Source organism: Salminus brasiliensis, chromosome 20 (genome assembly GCF_030463535.1).
Source record: "Salminus brasiliensis chromosome 20, fSalBra1.hap2, whole genome shotgun sequence".
Lineage (NCBI taxonomy): Eukaryota > Metazoa > Chordata > Actinopteri > Characiformes > Bryconidae > Salminus > Salminus brasiliensis.
This window is the reverse complement of record NC_132897.1, coordinates 22293090-22310461: the sequence shown is the minus strand read 5'-3', so window position 1 is coordinate 22310461 and position 17372 is coordinate 22293090. Positions and strand designations below refer to the sequence as shown.

At 45.9% G+C, this 17372-nt stretch overlaps 2 protein-coding genes across 2 annotated transcripts; both read right to left on the bottom strand.

Annotated features, from left to right (window-relative positions):
* Positions 1 to 3382: 3382 nt before the first annotated feature.
* LOC140542077 (cation channel sperm-associated protein 3-like) lies at positions 3383 to 6587 on the bottom strand. The gene is made up of 8 exons (XM_072664909.1): positions 6527 to 6587; positions 6298 to 6415; positions 5930 to 6145; positions 5531 to 5704; positions 5144 to 5272; positions 4693 to 4791; positions 4444 to 4586; positions 3383 to 4013 (listed from the first exon to the last, which is right to left on the bottom strand). The coding sequence occupies exons 1-8, from the start codon at positions 6562 to 6564 to the stop codon at positions 3812 to 3814; spliced, it is 1119 nt and encodes a 372-aa protein (XP_072521010.1). The 5' UTR covers positions 6565 to 6587; the 3' UTR covers positions 3383 to 3811.
* Positions 6588 to 15068: 8481 nt separating this feature from the next.
* On the bottom strand, positions 15069 to 17122 carry LOC140542372 (cation channel sperm-associated protein 3-like). The gene is made up of 7 exons (XM_072665322.1): positions 17062 to 17122; positions 16833 to 16950; positions 16457 to 16672; positions 16058 to 16231; positions 15675 to 15803; positions 15325 to 15423; positions 15069 to 15215 (listed from the first exon to the last, which is right to left on the bottom strand). The coding sequence occupies exons 1-7, from the start codon at positions 17097 to 17099 to the stop codon at positions 15069 to 15071; spliced, it is 921 nt and encodes a 306-aa protein (XP_072521423.1). The 5' UTR covers positions 17100 to 17122.
* Between the last annotated feature and the right edge of the window lie 250 nt (positions 17123 to 17372).

Genomic DNA, 17372 nt, shown 5'->3' with positions numbered 1-17372 from the left:
GTTCTGGTAACACGGTTCACCTGAGGCTGAGGTGTATATAAGGGGCGAGCGCTAGGCGCTCTTTGGCGAGAAGTGGATGTATTCGTGGTGCTGGTTGCAGAAAGTAAACCGAGCTAACCGAGTGCGGCAGAGTTCAAGAGTCCACGAGGTCTTCAGAGAGGCTTCCTCTCTATGCAGGTTCACGTTAGTAGTACCGTTCGTGGGCGAGCCTCGTTACCAGCTCTGTTTTGCCTTTGCCTTTTGGGTTCTGCAGCTGATCTCTCAGCTCTCGGTCTCGCGTCACGTAAGTTCTCTGGCGCCTGACGAGCGCAGCTTTGCTTTCCCCCAGTTTCCCCAGGCGCTGCCTGTAGGTCTTGGTTATCGTTGCGCCTCCCTCTCAGTCCCGGTACGCTAGCCTAGCTCCAGGATTCCCTCCGGCCTCAGGTGTGTGTCTTTGCTTTGCCCACGTTACTTTGTCCCTGTACCTTTGCTGCCTCTTCCTGAGTGTAGCCTTGTTTGAATAAACGTTCTTGCATCGAGTCATCTATGTCTATTTATTTATTATTATTATTTTTAACGGACTGACCGAGCACAAACAGCTAAATCAATACACAAGCATGATGATGCAGCACATTGCAGGGATGTTTGGTGTGTGTCCCTCAGGATGATGTACTTGTTTTTTAATCGTCCACATTTGAAACATGTCAAACTCCATAGTCTGGTAGATAGTCTGGTCTAAGCCTGCTTTATGTGTCTGTCAGAAGTGGAAGCCGACACGCTCGTCTGCTGTTGTAGTGCATCTGCCTCACAGTTCAGCGTGTTGTGCGGTTTGAGAGGCTTTTCTGCTCAACACACTTGTACACAGTTGTACTGTAGTCTTCAGCTCCTCAACAAGGTGTGTATCCATCTGTAGAACTGCGACTCACTGGATGGGTTTTCTTTATCGCACCAATCTGAGTGAGCTCTAGAGACTGTTGCACATGAAAATCTCCTCAGTTCTAGAATAACTCAAAAACCAGCCTATTTAGCCCCAACACAACCACACTATGCTGAAAATCACAAAGATTACTTTTAGTACTCCTCCTCATTGGGAAGGTTGATACGAACATTACCTGAAGCCGCTGGCCTGCCTTTACATGATTTTATACCCTGCACTGCTGATAAAGAGAACTGCATGAGGTGTTCCTAATAAACTGTTTGGTGAGATCATAAATCAGATGTTTAAAGAGAGTAAAATGACTATTTAATATCAGCCTGTTTTCAGTTTGTGAGTCAAAGAACCCAAGTATTTACATTTTTACTTTCATTATTTGAACTTTTTCAAGACTCGCAGGATAACCATATTAGATCTACTTCATCACTACAGATTTACAGTAAAGTAATAGCTTGAGCATTGATGAAATGTGTTCATATTTACCACAAACATGTCTGCCTATTGCAGACTCTCCCAGCATTATTGAGCTAACACCACAATCGGTGTTTACTGATATCAGTGTACATGAACCCAGCTGAAGAACAAACCCAAAGCCAAGACCTTACACAACTCAATTTTCCATTCAGTTCAATTCAAATTTATTTCATAGTCACTGCATAGTCATGCAGTGAGGTGAGGAGGGATCAATGCTGGGCCCCAGAGCGGCACATCAGGCAGCAGGGTGGTGGAGAGCCAGGTCTGGCGGTACCGGGATGGAACAGTTGGAACTGAGCATCTCATTACATGGAAAAGAGAGAGAAAGAAAACAGAAAGGAGGGAAAAACACAAGGGGTCAGGAGGAGAGCAGCAACACGATTTGGGGGGGGGGTTATACAGCAGGACAGGATCCCATGGGTAGGCAGGAGGATCCAACCACAAATGGTCTGGCGTCAGCAGCTAGCAGGGAGCAGCTCGGCACATGGGGAGAGAAAAGAAAGGAGAAAATGAAGAAGTGTTTTGGAGTTTGAATAGACTGATGTACCTCCTGTCAAAGAAGTAGATTAGATAGACAGAATTTAAAGTGTCTTACAGTAGTGCTGGTTATGACTGAGAATCCATCTAAATTTAGAGCAATATAAATAGATTTACCCATCTTTGAATCAATAAGTAATACCTCTGTTTTACCTGGATTAAGCAAACCGTAAGTTGTGGGGCATCCAGTTCTTTATGTCTTTAAGACAGTCTGTTCTGTTCTGGAGACAAATGGTCTTGTTGGAAGTACAGGTGTCGTTAGCATAGCAATTAAAGTCGATACCATGCTTCCGGACTATTTTAACCCAGCGGCAGCATAAGAAGATTCAATAATAACAGACCCGGGATTGACCCTTTACTCCCTATAATCCGTAAGCATGGTACTGACATGGTAAGAATGTCTTTAATAATTATTATGAGTTCTATTAATAAGACTAAAAGGCACACGATTTTCCTTCAGTTCCTCATGGTCCAATAACTGAATTTTAATAAATATAGTGACTGAGTGATTCCTAAAGAATTCCTGGAATTCCTGAAACAATTCCTAGGTGGTGGTTCTGTAACTGCTTTGGTGTTTCTATGTGGTTGCGAGGGTGTTTCTTGGTGGTTGCCATGCGGTCGTTAGGCCATTAAGAGCTGCACAAGCATTGTCACAAATCAGCAGACATCCGGGTCCAAGCCCCAAGCGAGCAAGCCAACGGCGACAGTGGCAAGGAAAAACTCCCTCAGATGGAGAGGAAGAAACCTTGAGAGGAACCAAGACTCACAGGGGGAACCATCCTCCTTTGGTTGACACGGGAGAGCAAAACCACGCAACAAAAGCATGCAATGAAAGAAATAACTAAGGGACACATAGACGAGAGCCTAATACTGCCCAGAAGTATTGTGAATGAATCACATGAATTAGATCTGTGATTCCTTATTCTCATCTTCTGACCCGCTTAGTCCAATTTAGGACCGCAGAGGCAATAGGGCAAGCAAAGCCACCCAGGCATCCCTGTCCCCAGGCACTTCTACCAGCTCCTCTTCAGGACCCCTAGATGCTTCCAGGCCAGCCAGGAAATACAATCCATCCAGCGGGTCCTGGGTCATCCTCGGGGTCTCATCCAAAGTCGCTGATGCCCGGTAAACAGTTCAAGCGCACGCAGAAGGCCTCCGCACGTGGAAGCCAGGCAGACACAGCTCCGACACCGGGAGTACGAGGAACGAGCGGCTCGCGTTAGCAAACCCGCCAAGCCCGTGCTCCTAGAGCTCCTCCCGCAGGATGTTTTGGGGAACACGATCATAAGCCTTCTCCAAGTGTAGAAAACGCATGAAGACCGGGGCGGCAAATCCTCATGTTCCTTCAACTACCTGACGGAGAGAGAAGAGCTGCTCTGCTGTTCCACGGGCAGGATCAAATCCTGGAGGTACCCTGGAAAAGACTTTCTCAGAGAGGCTGGGAACCACCACCCCGGTTCGCCAATCCAGAGACACTGCTCCCAGGATTCATGCTACATTGAAGAGGCGTGTCAGCCAAGACAGACCCTCAATGTCCAGAGCCTTCAGCCTAAACTGCGAGCGAAGGCGAACAGAACTATATACTATATATAGCTGCTATCTCTCAACCTTCCGCACCAGCTCATAGCTCCTTACCCGCTAGTGAGGTCACATTACACTCACCCAGAGGCAGTTGCAATGCTGTTGCCAAGCAGTTGCTTTGGTCTCAGAAGTGGATGGAATGCGCTCACTAGGGTATTGCTCTGCTGTTTCACATCATTGCTATGCAGTTGTACGTGGTTGCTATGCTCTTTAAAGCTGCTTGGTGACAATGTTGGTGGAACTTGAGCTGTGTCACATGGTTCTATGCTGTTCTACGGGATTTGTTAAGAAGATGCTGCTGCTGCTTCAGTGGCGTTTGCTACGGTGTTGTTTAGCAAACTTTTTTGCAGCCATTACCAAACGCCAAGCGCTTTTAGCTTTGCGTTTCTGGAGTCCTGGCTTTGATCCAGCAGGGACATTCCTCGCTGCTCTTCCTCGCTGCTCTTCCAAGTCCAGCTCCAGGAGTTCACGCTGGATACGAAGAGCATCGTCAGAGATCTGCTTCAGCCTACACACACACACACACATGATAATGTTAGCACCATAAAGTCACACATCTACACGGGCTGGAGGTGATGTAGTTTTTTTTTTATCACACTGTAAAGATGATTAATAAATGGATGCGTTGAGGTGGGCGGGGTTATACACATGCCTACAACCTATCAGAGTGAGGGGGTGGAGTGTATAAACATGGATGTATTCTATCATAGCAGAGTGGGTGCAGGGTTGTGGGGTAATTTACACATCTAGTGCAGTTTATCTGGTGTTGTATTGTTCAGAGTTCATTTCCACTGTTTTATCAGATCACTATAATAGAATAGAGACAGTTTTACCTCCTAAAATATCAAAGATCCAAACAAATCCTCACTTTAAAAAAACAAAACATCTATTAAACCTGAATGAGTGTGTGTGTGTGTGTGTGCTCTCCAATTGCCTACTTTCTCATGTCTTCCTCCTGCTTCTCTAACGTGGTCAGATACAGGTTGATCCACGTCAAGCTCGTGCAGACCTCTTTCGGTTCGAGGAAGTCAGCGCTGTCAGACTGTTGATATTTCAGTCTGAGCTGGTGAAAATACTCTGCCTGTAGGAGATGGAAACAGCGCTACAGTTTAGACACATCATCGTAGAAAAGAAACACTTGTGGAAAGGATTTAAAAAAATTTTCAGCTCAATGCTGAATGACTTACCGGACTCTGAAGCAGCTGCTCCTTTCGCTTTCTCTGCATCCTCTTTTTCTGCAGATCTTCCTCTTCCATCTTCTGCATCTTTATTTGCTTAGATGTTTGCTGTTTGAAATTAGAGAGAATAAACAGTTCATGAATGATGATAAAGACTAAAGCTACTTTTCTCAGAACATACGATTAGTTTCGGAACAAAAAAAAAACCCTTTGAAAGACTCTTCTTCTCCTCCAACGATGCGTTCGACGCCTCAAGCATTAAAGAGCATGTTTTCACTCAGAATATTCTAAGATGACAGTGAATCGTCTTAAACTAAACTGCATCATCACTGATGCTTCACTGTTAAAAAGGCTCTTCTGTCTATGCTTTGGCTTAATCTGGGTATCTGGACCATAGACGTTCTAGACAACAAATGACTGTAAAAGACAAGTCAAAGAACTCCACAAAAGAGAGACTTACCATGACCAATCCCGTGAACATGTTAAGGAACATGAAGTTGCCTATCAGGATCAGGATGATGAAAAACAGCTCGCTGTAGGCAATCCCTAGACTATGAAGTCTGTCCTGGTGTTCCAGCCAGCCTGAAATCTACAACAGAGCAATAACGTTAATGGTAATAATGGTGGAAATAAAGTTCATCCCCTAATTGAACTAATGTGAAATGTGCGGATTGTTGTGAAAAGGCGAGTGTGAAAGTCTCTCGCCTAGTGCGTGCGTGTACATTTCTGGCATGAATGAGCAGGTGTCCAAGTTGGCTCCTAATAAAGTGCTCCGTGAGCGTATGTAGACGTATGTATTTTCTGGATGTTCAGTATCTGTGAATGCAGCTGACTGTGTTTGACTCACTGTGACCACGCTCAAGGTGGAGAGCAACGCAACACCCATATCCCCCCAGTTCTCGGGGTCCGCGGTCCCGAAATGCTGCACTCCGGCGACGGCAAAGACGAGCAAGATGAAGAAAATCATGGCCGTCACATACGCGGCCGTCTTCAGGCCTTGGAACAGGATCAAGACCAGGTCCTGGAAAACAGCACATCATAACGTTAGAGTATCGGAAATGTGTCTTCTGTTTTCTTAATGGCACGTGATAACAATCAATAACCTAGAATTGTGGAAAACAAGCGCTATTATACACTTTATGTCCAAATGTTTGTGGACACCTCATTTAAACACCTCCCGAGGTTATTCTGCTTTTGTTTGAGTAACTTTCTACTGTCTACCCCTCATTCCCATCATGCACTTTACCTGGATACTGGGGATGATAAAGACGATTCTCAGGATCCGGAAAGCCCTGAGGATCCGGAAGACCCAGTATGACCCGTCTGCCCTGGAGATCAGCGACAGCAGCAGGAACCCGGTGTTGCAGATGTTGGCTCCACTTCCCCAGAAACCGCACGGCTCCGTGTACACCTTCACCATGAACTCCAAGATGAAGACCACCAGGTAAAACACATCAGCCCCCTGAGGAACAGATTAAGCACAATAAACGCACTGTGATCCAGTCTCTCTCACACACACACACACATACATACATGCTCTCTGCCCTCCTTCCCTCTCTCATCTATATAAATGTTGTAAAATTAGGTTACGTGGAATTTCTTCAGTTCACTCACCTCGAACAACGCTGAATACGCAGCTTTAAGTTCACGGTCTGTTTCCAGACCCATGAACACAGCGTCCAGCGCGACCACTAGAACCATGAAGGCCCTAAAATAACACCCAAGTCTACTCCTGCACACAAACAAAGACGCAACAGAGCAGCAGAGTTGGTGTTGTTCAAGCAGAATGCACAAGATGCAGAAATAGAAAAGAATATCCATCAAGAAAATGTAGAAGTTTTACATTCTGGAGCTGGAGGTCAGTTCCCCTCTGTCCTCCATCTCGACGTCTCCCTGTCTGTGGTCTTCCAGCCTTGACGCAGGCTTTTTATTCACATCACCATGACGACCAGAATCAGAACCATTATGACATCACACTGGCCAGAACGCGCTCAGCTGTGAGAATGGTGACACTGCTTCATGGCGATTCACTCTAAAGCACTTCATTTGATTCAGTATGACGATCAAAAGGGTTGTCAGGGGAACGGTAACAGTATTTCACACAAACTATAACAATTTTACACACAAATATAATAAATGTAGACTTTTGAATACAGATACATTGACTTGAATACAGATAGCACGTCTTATAGAAGGTAAATATCAAATATCACACATTTCAATTCATTCATTTAGCTTTTTTTTTTTTTTTTTAAGATATTGTTGTAAAAGTCATCTTTTAATAAGTTGCAATTTATGGCCAATTATATTTTATGAAATAGTTATATATAATATTTTCACCTAAATCACCTATGTAGTGTTACTGGAGTTGGAAGCCTGTCTTTGTTGTGTTTAATAAACATAAAGAGTGATGATCTTTACACTTACTCTCATCCATTCATTTAATGATTAGAGACCTATCGTATAGTCTCAGAACCTTTCTGAACACCCCACAGAACTGAGCTTTGCCATAACAGCTCTCCCTGCGGGTCTTCACATCAGGAATAAAGAGAGGGTTAGATCTGGCAAGGATTCAGCAGATTCTAAACGACACAAGTACATAAGCTTACATGATCAATCATTTACAACGGGTACGCTTGAAGCATGTTAGCTGTGTCTACTACAGGGGTCATCACATAAACAATGACGATACGAACGATAACATACAGACAGTATTTACGCTCTTCTATACCAGTATTATTTACACGTCTTGTTTATGGCTATGTTGATGTATACCGGTAAGATAAGCAACGATAACTATTTGCACTATCCTGGGGTTACTGGTTGTGTCTCTTCCCCACTCTAGGTTAACCATGGATCTTGTCGCCTCCTAGAAGAAGACCCACTCACCAGCGTTCTCGTTCTCCCAGGATCACCAGGTAAGTAACATGCTCAGTGACCATCTCTATTGTGTGTGGGCTGCTGAGGAGTCAACTACCAGGGACTTCCCTACATGTGTTTTAATGCATTCTGTGCGTTTTTGTAACTTTCTGGCAACGTGGTTTGTGCTTTTGTCGCACCTGATGCGTTTTTACACATTTGGTGGTTTCTCCATCTTTTTTGCCCTTTTTTGCATTCTGTGCCATTTTACGGCCGTTATGTGCACTTTTCTGTGTAAATAAGTTGACTATGGTACGTTCTTTTTAGCTTTGAATGTCCAAGCAACTCCACTCCTAGTAAGAGGCAGTGGAAGAAGCATCATTTGATTGCCCCTGTTCAGTATTGGGGGTCTGTCATGGCAGGTTAGGCCGGACACAAAGAACACTCGCAGAAATGGGTCCAATGCACGTAGTTTATTAACACAACCCAAGATAATACAAGGGGGCAAAATAAGGCAAAAGCAGCAGCAGCAGCTACAGGGCAACACATGTGAACACAACACAAACCTGACAAACCAGAGGGCGACAACAAAACACACCTGAGACTGGGGGACTCTGGGAGCTGAGCTTGTGAGAGGGGCGGGCAAATGGGGGGCGGGGGAAACTAACGAGACCCTGCAGGCAGAGCCTGGGCTAACCAGGGGAGAACTAGCGACGCGCTGGACCGGCGCTGAGGCTACTAATAAGAAGGGGAAGAGAGCTGAGGGACCAGCTGCAGAATCAAAAAACGTCTAGGCCGACCAAACCTGGCACTGCTGCGTGAGCGCGGGTCTATCTCGGCGAGCGAGCCTTGCTGAATCCTTGAACGGCCGGGTGGCCAGCTCGCGAACGAGGGAGTCGAGCCGAAGCTGGCCTAAACACACACCGTGAGCAGTAACGGGAACCTCTCGGGCTACCCAAGCTTCCAAACACGCAATTCTCGACCTCGAACGAAGCGTCGAGGCTCCTGAAGTACCCCCGGCCTCAGGCGAAACACGTGACCATGAAACGAGACACTGAATCGACACAATGAACCAAACATGAATCACGAACCGATACACATGAAAAGAACCAAACACGTGAACCAAACGAGGCGGAAGTCGTTATTTGGGCCGTATGTGGGCGGCGGCTCGGAATCGCCCGAGGCTGAACTGTGTGCTGCACAGCTATAAACCACCCTTTCATTTCTACATCACACTCTGCTGAAGAACCAGCCCACAAAACAACAACTCCATTTCTTTGTGCAATCACTCGAATTCTTCTCCCCAGTCCCGGCGTCCCAGACAGATGAGCAACAATTCCCCCTGGAGGAAGAGCTGCACATCTTTCAAGTCCCTTTAAAGTCCATGTTCTACATTTCCTGTATAATAGTTATGTTGCTGTACTTTGTGTTGCTATGGACAACGAACAGCAATTAGATCTATTACATTTTTACATAGAACTACTGTAAACCCTGAGGTCCATGTTGATGTACGGAGCTCTACACCAGGCTGCAGCAGGGAAAACACGCAGGCTTCTCCTCTAAAGCGTGCAGTGTTCTCTGAGCAGTGTGTTACCAGCGTCTGTAGAGTAGTTGTTCCAACTCCGGCGTGTAGTTTAGGAGCAATGGGCTTTTGTTTGTTGTTTTAGGAAAATGGGCCTGTCTCTAGCAAACGCAGGCAGCTGTGCATTTAGCTCGTAAACCGTGGACCGGCTCCTGACGAGCTGGATCATAACGTGCAAATAATCCAGACATTTTAAACGTGTCAGTGCTCTGCCTCCACAGATAGGGGGCTCCCTTCCGATACTGTACAGAACCGGGCGTACCTACAGTACTACGTCACCCAGGTGAAACCTTTAAATCCCTCGACCACCCATTGTTCCCTTTTTCTGGCACGTCGCCCACTTGGTGGTAGCCGCAAGAGAAGGGGGCCACCCATTTCAACGCGTTATTGTGTTGGATGCTAGCCAAGTTTCCTCATCTGTCACCAAAACAGCTGACCTCGGAACATCGCTGACGGCCGGAGCTCCAGAATCATCCCCGGGACAAACTACGAGGGATCAGGGATTTAACCTCCGACTACGGACCGCACGCCTGAGACCTTCAGGAGACGAGAAATTCCTCGAGCTGCGAGCCGGACTCTCCTCTAAAAGTAAGACTGTGAATCGGGGCGGTGTTGGAGGCACTCAGTAGATTATTGGATGTTGGTGCTCTTGGAAACAGTGATCCACTAGATTGTAGGATTGTTGTTGTTGTTTACGCTGATTAGATTAAAGGAAGTACAGCGTTTGATCAGCCCTGTTGTCTCGCGCTCTCCTCGCGGGCACACGAGTTACTTTTGCGATCTTCTCCTTTTCTTGTCCTCCTATCTCACGCGACTAACTTGGTTGTAGCATTTGATTTCGAATGACTTTGGTGAGCTTTGATCTAAAGGGACTCTGACCCTTAAGAAGCCTTATTTTAGACCAACTCACTGCTAGATCCCCTCGCGGAGCTGTGGACGCGCTTCTCTAGCCTGAGCTGCGTGGTTACTATTGCTCGTGGATTCTTCTCGCCATCCCGTGTGTTTAAATCTCCCTCCGAGGGCTTGGCTTTTGTTCCACTCTGCCACGTGAGTTGGATAAAGCCTCGCACCTTTTGAGATCATTCACACATCATTGGGTTACAAAAGAGAGTCGCTAAAGCTCCGCCGCTCCTCACACCTCTCCTTTGTTCTCGGCGCGCCAGACGCGCGCGTTCGTAAATACACGCGAATACACACACATGCATACACGTACACACCCCTACACCCACATGTACGGACCCCCACCCCCCCAGTTGCAGACGCATACCTATACTCCCTAGCGAAGTTTGAGCAAAGATGTAGCTTTATTTAGATCTATTTTCCTGCTGACTGTCTTTACTATAGTGGATGGATAAATGCTTTTTTCTGTTTGAGCCGAATTGTTTGTCTTGTTCTCACTCAGATGAAATTGAGGCCAACATACTGTTCCTGAACGCCCAGCTGTCATGTCCGCGTCGCCGCGCCCGCAGACTCTCATGAGGACTCTTATTCTGGTATTTACGTTCGTGTCTAACTTCGCGTACTTTGGCTAATGTCAGGTGCGCTCGATTGATGCTCATTGTTCTGTTAACACGGTTCACCTGAGGCTGAGGTGTATATAAGGGGCGAGCGCTAGGCGCTCTTTGGCGAGAAGTGGATGTATTCGTGGTGCTGGTTGCAGAAAGTAAACCGAGCTAACCGAGTGCGGCAGAGTTCAAGAGTCCACGAGGTCTTCAGAGAGGCTTCCTCTCTATGCAGGTTCACGTTAGTAGTACCGTTCGTGGGCGAGCCTCGTTACCAGCTCTGTTTTGCCTTTGCCTTTTGGGTTCTGCAGCTGATCTCTCAGCTCTCGGTCTCGCGTCACGTAAGTTCCCTAGCGCCTGACGAGCGCAGCTTTGCTCTCCCCCAGTTTCCCCAGGCGCTGCCTGTAGGTCTTGGTTATCGTTGCGCCTCCCTCTCAGTCCCGGTACGCTAGCCTAGCTCCAGGATTCCCTCCGGCCTCAGGTGTGTGTCTTTGCTTTGCCCACGTTACTTTGTCACTGTACCTTTGCTGCCTCTTCCTGAGTGTAGCCTTGTTTGAATAAACGTTCTTGCATCGAGCCATCTATGTCTATTTATTTATTATTATTATTTTTAACGGACTGACCGAGCACAAACAGCTAAATCAATACACAAGCATGATGATGCAGCATATTGCAGGGATGTTTGGTGTGTGTCCCTCAGGATGATGTACTTTTGAAACATGTCAAACTCCATAGTCTGGTAGATAGTCTGGTCTAAGCCTGCTTTATGTGTCTGTCAGAAGTGGAAGCCGACACGCTCGTCTGCTGTTGTAGTGCATCTGCCTCACAGTTCAGGGTGTTGTGCGGTTTGAGAGGCTTTTCTGCTCAACACACTTGTACAAAGTTGTACTGTAGTCTTCAGCTCCTCAACAAGGTGTGTATCCATCTGTAGAACTGCGACTCACTGGATGGGTTTTCTTTATCGCACCAATCTGAGTGAGCTCTAGAGACTGTTGCACATGAAAATCTCCTCAGTTCTAGAATAACTCAAAAACCAGCCCATTTAGCCCCAACACAACCACACTATGCTGAAAATCACAAAGATTACTTTTATTACTCCTCCTCATTGGGAAGGTTGATACGAACATTACCTGAAGCCGCTGGCCTGTCTTTACATGATTTTATACCCTGCACTGCTGATAAAGAGAACTGCATGAGGTGTTCCTAATAAACTGTTTGGTGAGATCATAAACCAGATGTTTAAAGAATAAAATGACTATTTAATATCAGCCTGTTTGTGAGTCAAAGAACCCAAGTATTTACATTTTTACTTTCATTACTTGAACTTTTTCGAGACTCGCAGGATAACCATATTAGATCTACTTCATCACTACAGATTTACAGTAAAGTAATAGCTTGAGCATTGATGAAATGTGTCCATATTTGCCACAAACATGTGTCTGCCTATTGCAGACTCTCCCAGCATTATTGAGCTAACACCACAATCAGTGTTTACTGATATCAGTGTACATGAACCCAGCTGAAGAACAAACCCAAAGCCAAGACCTTACACAACTCAATTCTCCTTTCAGTTCAATTCAAATTTATTTCATAGTCACTGCATAGTCATGCAGTGAGGTGAGGAGGGATCAATGCTGGGCCCCAGAGCAGCACATCAGGCAGCAGGGTGGTGGAGAGCCAGGTCTGGCAGTACCGGGATGGAACAGTTGGAACTGAGCATCTCGTTACATGGAAAAGAGAGAGAGAGAAAACAGAAAGGAGGGAAAAACACAAGGGGTCAGGAGGAGAGCAGCAACATGATCTGTGGGGTTATACAGCAGGACAGGATCCCATGGGTAGACAGGAGCATCCAACCACAAATGGCCTGGCGTCTGCAGCTCGGCACATGGGGAGAGAAAAGAAAGGAGAAAATGAAGAAGTGTTTTGGAGTTTGAATAGACTGATGTACCTCCTGTAAAAGAAGTAGATTAGATAGACAGAATTTAAAGTGTCTTACAGTAGTGCTGGTTATGACTGAGAATCCATCTAAATTTAGAGCAATATAAATAGATTTACCCATCTTTGAATCAATAAGTAATACCTCTGTTTTACCTGGATTAAGCAAACCGTAAGTTGTGGGGCATCCAGTTCTTTATGTCTTTAAGACAGTCTGTTCTGTTCTGGAGACAAATGGTCTTGTTGGAAGTACAGGTGTCGTTAGCATAGCAATTAAAGTCGATACCATGCTTCCGGACTATTTTAACCCAGCGGCAGCATAAGAAGATTCAATAATAACAGACCCGGGGATTGACCCTTTACTCCCTATAATCCGTAAGCATGGTACTGACATGGTAAGAATGTCTTTAATAATGATTTTGAGTTCTATTAATAAGACTAAAAGGCACTCGATTTTCCTTCAGTTCCTCATGGTCCAATAACTGAATTTTAATAAATATAGTGACTGAGTGATTCCTAAAGAATTCCTGGAACTCCTGAAACAATTCCTAGGTGGTGGTTCTGTAACTGCTTTGGTGTTTCTATGTGGTAGCGAGGGTGTTTCTTGGTGGTTGCCATGCGGTCGTTAGGCCATTAAGAGCTGCACAAGCATTGTCACAAATCAGCAGACATCCGGGTCCAAGCCCCAAGCGAGCAAGCCAACGGCGACAGTGGCAAGGAAAAACTCCCTCAGATGGAGAGGAAGAAACCTTGAGAGGAACCAAGACTCACAGGGGGAACCATCCTCCTTTGGTTGACACGGGAGAGCAAAACCACGCAACAAAAGCATGCAATGAAAGAAATAACTAAGGGACACATAGACGAGAGCCTAATACTGCCCAGAAGTATTGTGAATGAATCACATGAATTAGATCTGTGATTCCTTATTCTCATCTTCTGACCCGCTTAGTCCAATTTAGGACCGCAGAGGCACTAGGGCAAGCAAAGCCACCCAGGCATCCCTGTCCCCAGGCACTTCTACCAGCTCCTCTTCAGGACCCCTAGATGCTTCCAGGCCAGCCAGGAAATACAATCCATCAAGCGGGTTCTGGGTCATCCTCGGGGTCTCATCCAAAGTCGCTGATGCCCGGTAAACAGTTCAAGCGCACGCCGAAGGCCTCCGCACGTGGAAGCCAGGCAGACACAGCTCCGACACCGGGAGTACGAGGAACGAGCGGCTCGCGTTAGCAAACCCGCCAAGCCCGTGCTCCTAGAGCTCCTCCCGCAGGATGTTTCGGGGAACACGATCATAAGCCTTCTCCAAGTGTAGAAAACACATGAAGACCGGGGCGGCAAATCCTCATGTTTCCTTCAACTACCTGACGGAGAGCGAAGAGCTGGTCTGCTGTTCCACGGGCAGGATCAAATCCTGGAGGTACCCTGGAAAAGACTTTCTCAGAGAGGCTGGGAACCACCACCCCGGTTCGCCAATCCAGAGACACTGCTCCCAGGATTCATGCTACATTGAAGAGGCGTGTCAGCCAAGACAGACCCTCAATGTCCAGAGCCTTCAGCCTATATATACTATATATAGCTGCTATCTCTCAACCTTCCGCACCAGCTCATAGCTCCTTACCCGCTAGTGAGGTCACATTACACTCACCCAGAGGCAGTTGCAATGCTTTTGCCAAGCAGTTGCTTTGGTCTCAGAAGTGGATGGAATGCGCTCGCTAGGGTATTGCTCTGCTGTTTCACATCATTGCTATGCAGTTGTACGTGGTTGCTATGCTCTTTAAAGCTGCTTGGTGACAATGTTGGTGGAACTTGAGCTGTGTCACATGGTTCTATGCTGTTCTACGGGATTTGTTAAGAAGATGCTGCTGCTGCTTCAGTGGCGTTTGCTACGGTGTTGTTTAGCAAACTTTTTTGAAGCCATTACCAAACGCCAAGCGCTTTTAGCTTTGCGTTTCTGGAGTCCTGGCTTTGATCCAGCAGGGACATTCCTCGCTGCTCTTCCTCGCTGCTCTTCCAAGTCCAGCTCCAGGAGTTCACGCTGGATACGAAGAGCATCGTCAGAGATCTGCTTCAGCCTACACACACACACACACACATGATAATGTTAGCACCATAAAGTCACACATCTACACGGGCTGGAGGTGATTTAGTTTTTTTTTTTATCACACTGTAAAGATGATTAATAAATGGATGCATTGAGGTGGGCGGGGTTATAAACATGCCTACAACCTATCAGAGTGAGGGGGTTGGAGTGTATAAACATGGATGTATTCTATCAGAGCAGAGTGGGTGCAGGGTTGTGGGGTAATTTACACATCTAGTGCAGTTTATCTGGTGTTGTATTGTTCAGAGTTCATTTCCACTGTTTTATCAGATCACTATAATAGAATAGAGACAGTTTTACCTCCTAAAATATCAAAGATCCAAACAAATCCTCACTTTAAAAAAACAAAACATCTATTAAACCTGAATGAGTGTGTGTGTGTGTGTGTGTGTGTGTGCTCTCCAATTGCCTACTTTCTCATGTCTTCCTCCTGCTTCTCTAACGTGGTCAGATACAGGTTGATCCACGTCAAGCTCGTGCAGACCTCTTTCGGTTCGAGGAAGTCAGCGCTGTCAGACTGTTGATATTTCAGTCTGAGCTGGTGAAAATACTCTGCCTGTAGGAGATGGAAACAGCGCTACAGTTTAGACACATCATTGTAGAAAAGAAACACTTGTGGAAAGGATTTAAAAAAAAAATTTCAGCTCAATGACTGAATGACTTACCGGACTCTGAAGCAGCTGCTCCTTTCGCTTTCTCTGCATCCTCTTTTTCTGCAGATCTTCCTCTTCCATCTTCTGCATCTTTATTTGCTTAGATGTTTGCTGTTTGAAATTAGAGAGAATAAACAGTTCATGAATGATGATAAAGACTAAAGCTACTTTTCTCAGAACATACGATTAGTTTCGGAACAAAAAAAAAAACCCTTTGAAAGACTCTTCTTCTCCAACGATGTGTTCGACGCCTCAAGCATTAAAGAGCATGTTTTCACTCAGAATATTCTAAGATGACAGTGAATCGTCTTGAACTAAACTGCATCATCACTGATGCTTCACTGTTAAAAAGAGAGACTTACCATGACCAATCCCGTGAACATGTTAAGGAACATGAAGTTGCCTATCAGGATCAGGATGATGAAAAACAGCTCGCTGTAGGCAATCCCTAGACTATGAAGTCTGTCCTGGTGTTCCAGCCAGCCTGAAATCTACAATAGAGCAATAACGTTAATGGTAATAATGGTGGAAATAAAGTTCATCCCCTAATTGAACTAATGTGAAATGTGTGGATTGTTGTGAAAAGGCGAGTGTGAAAGTCTCTTGCCTAGTGCGTGCGTGTACATTTCTGGCATGAATGAGCAGATGTCCAAGTTGGCTCCTAATAATGTGCTCCGTGAGCGTATGTAGACGTGTGTATTTTCTGGATGTTCAGTATCTGTAAATGCGGCTGTGTTTGACTCACTGTGACTACGCTCAAGGTGGAGAGCAACGCAACACCCATATCCCCCCAGTTCTCGGGGTCCGCGGTTCCGAAATGCTGCACTCCGGCGACGGCAAAGACGAGCAAGATGAAGAAAATCATGGCCGTCACGTACGCGGCCGTCTTCAGGCCTTGGAACAGAATCAAGACCAGGTCCTGGAAAACAGCACATCATAACGTTAGAGTATCGGAAATGTGTCTTCTGTTTTCTTCATGGCACGTGATAACAATCAATAACCTAGAATTGTGGAAAACAAGCGCTATTATACACTTTATGTCCAAATGTTTGTGGACACCTCATTTAAACACCTCCCGAGGTTATTCTGCTTTTGTTTGAGTAACTTTCTACTGTCTACCCCTCATTCCCATCATGCACTTTACCTGGATACTGGGGATGATAAAGACGATTCTCAGGATCCGGAAAGCCCTGAGGATCCGGAAGACCCAGTATGACCCGTCTGCCCTGGAGATCAGCGACAGCAGCAGGAACCCGGTGTTGCAGATGTTGGCTCCACTTCCCCAGAAACCGCACGGCTCCGTGTACACCTTCACCATGAACTCCAAGATGAAGACCACCAGGTAAAACACATCAGCCCCCTGAGGAACCGATTAAGCACAATAAACGCACTGTGATCCAGTCTCTCTCACACACACACACACACACACACATACATACATGCTCTCTGCCCTCCTTCCCTCTCTCATCTATATAAATGTTGTAAAATTAGGTTACGTGGAATTTCTTCAGTTCACTCACCTCGAACAACGCTGAATACGCAGCTTTAAGTTCACGGTCTGTTTCCAGACCCATGAACACAGTGTCCAGCGCGACCACTAGAACCATGAAGGCCCTAAAATAACACCCAAGTCTACTCCTGCACACAAACAAAGACGCAACAGAGCAGCAGAGTTGGTGTTGTTCAAGCAGAATGCACAAGATGCAGAAATAGAAAAGAATATCCATCAAGAAAATGTAGAAGTTTTACATTCTGGAGCTGGAGGTCAGTTCCCCTCTGTCCTCCATCTCGACGTCTCCCTGTCTGTGGTCTTCCAGCCTTGACGCAGGCTTTTTATTCACATCACCATGACGACCAGAATCAGAACCATTATGACATCACACTGGCCAGAACGCGCTCAGCTGTGAGAATGGTGACACTGCTTCATGGCGATTCACTCTAAAGCACTTCATTTGATTCAGTATGACGATCAAAAGGGTTGTCAGGGGAACGGTAACAGTATTTCACACAAACTATAACAATTTTACACACAAATATAATAAATGTAGACTTTTGAATAC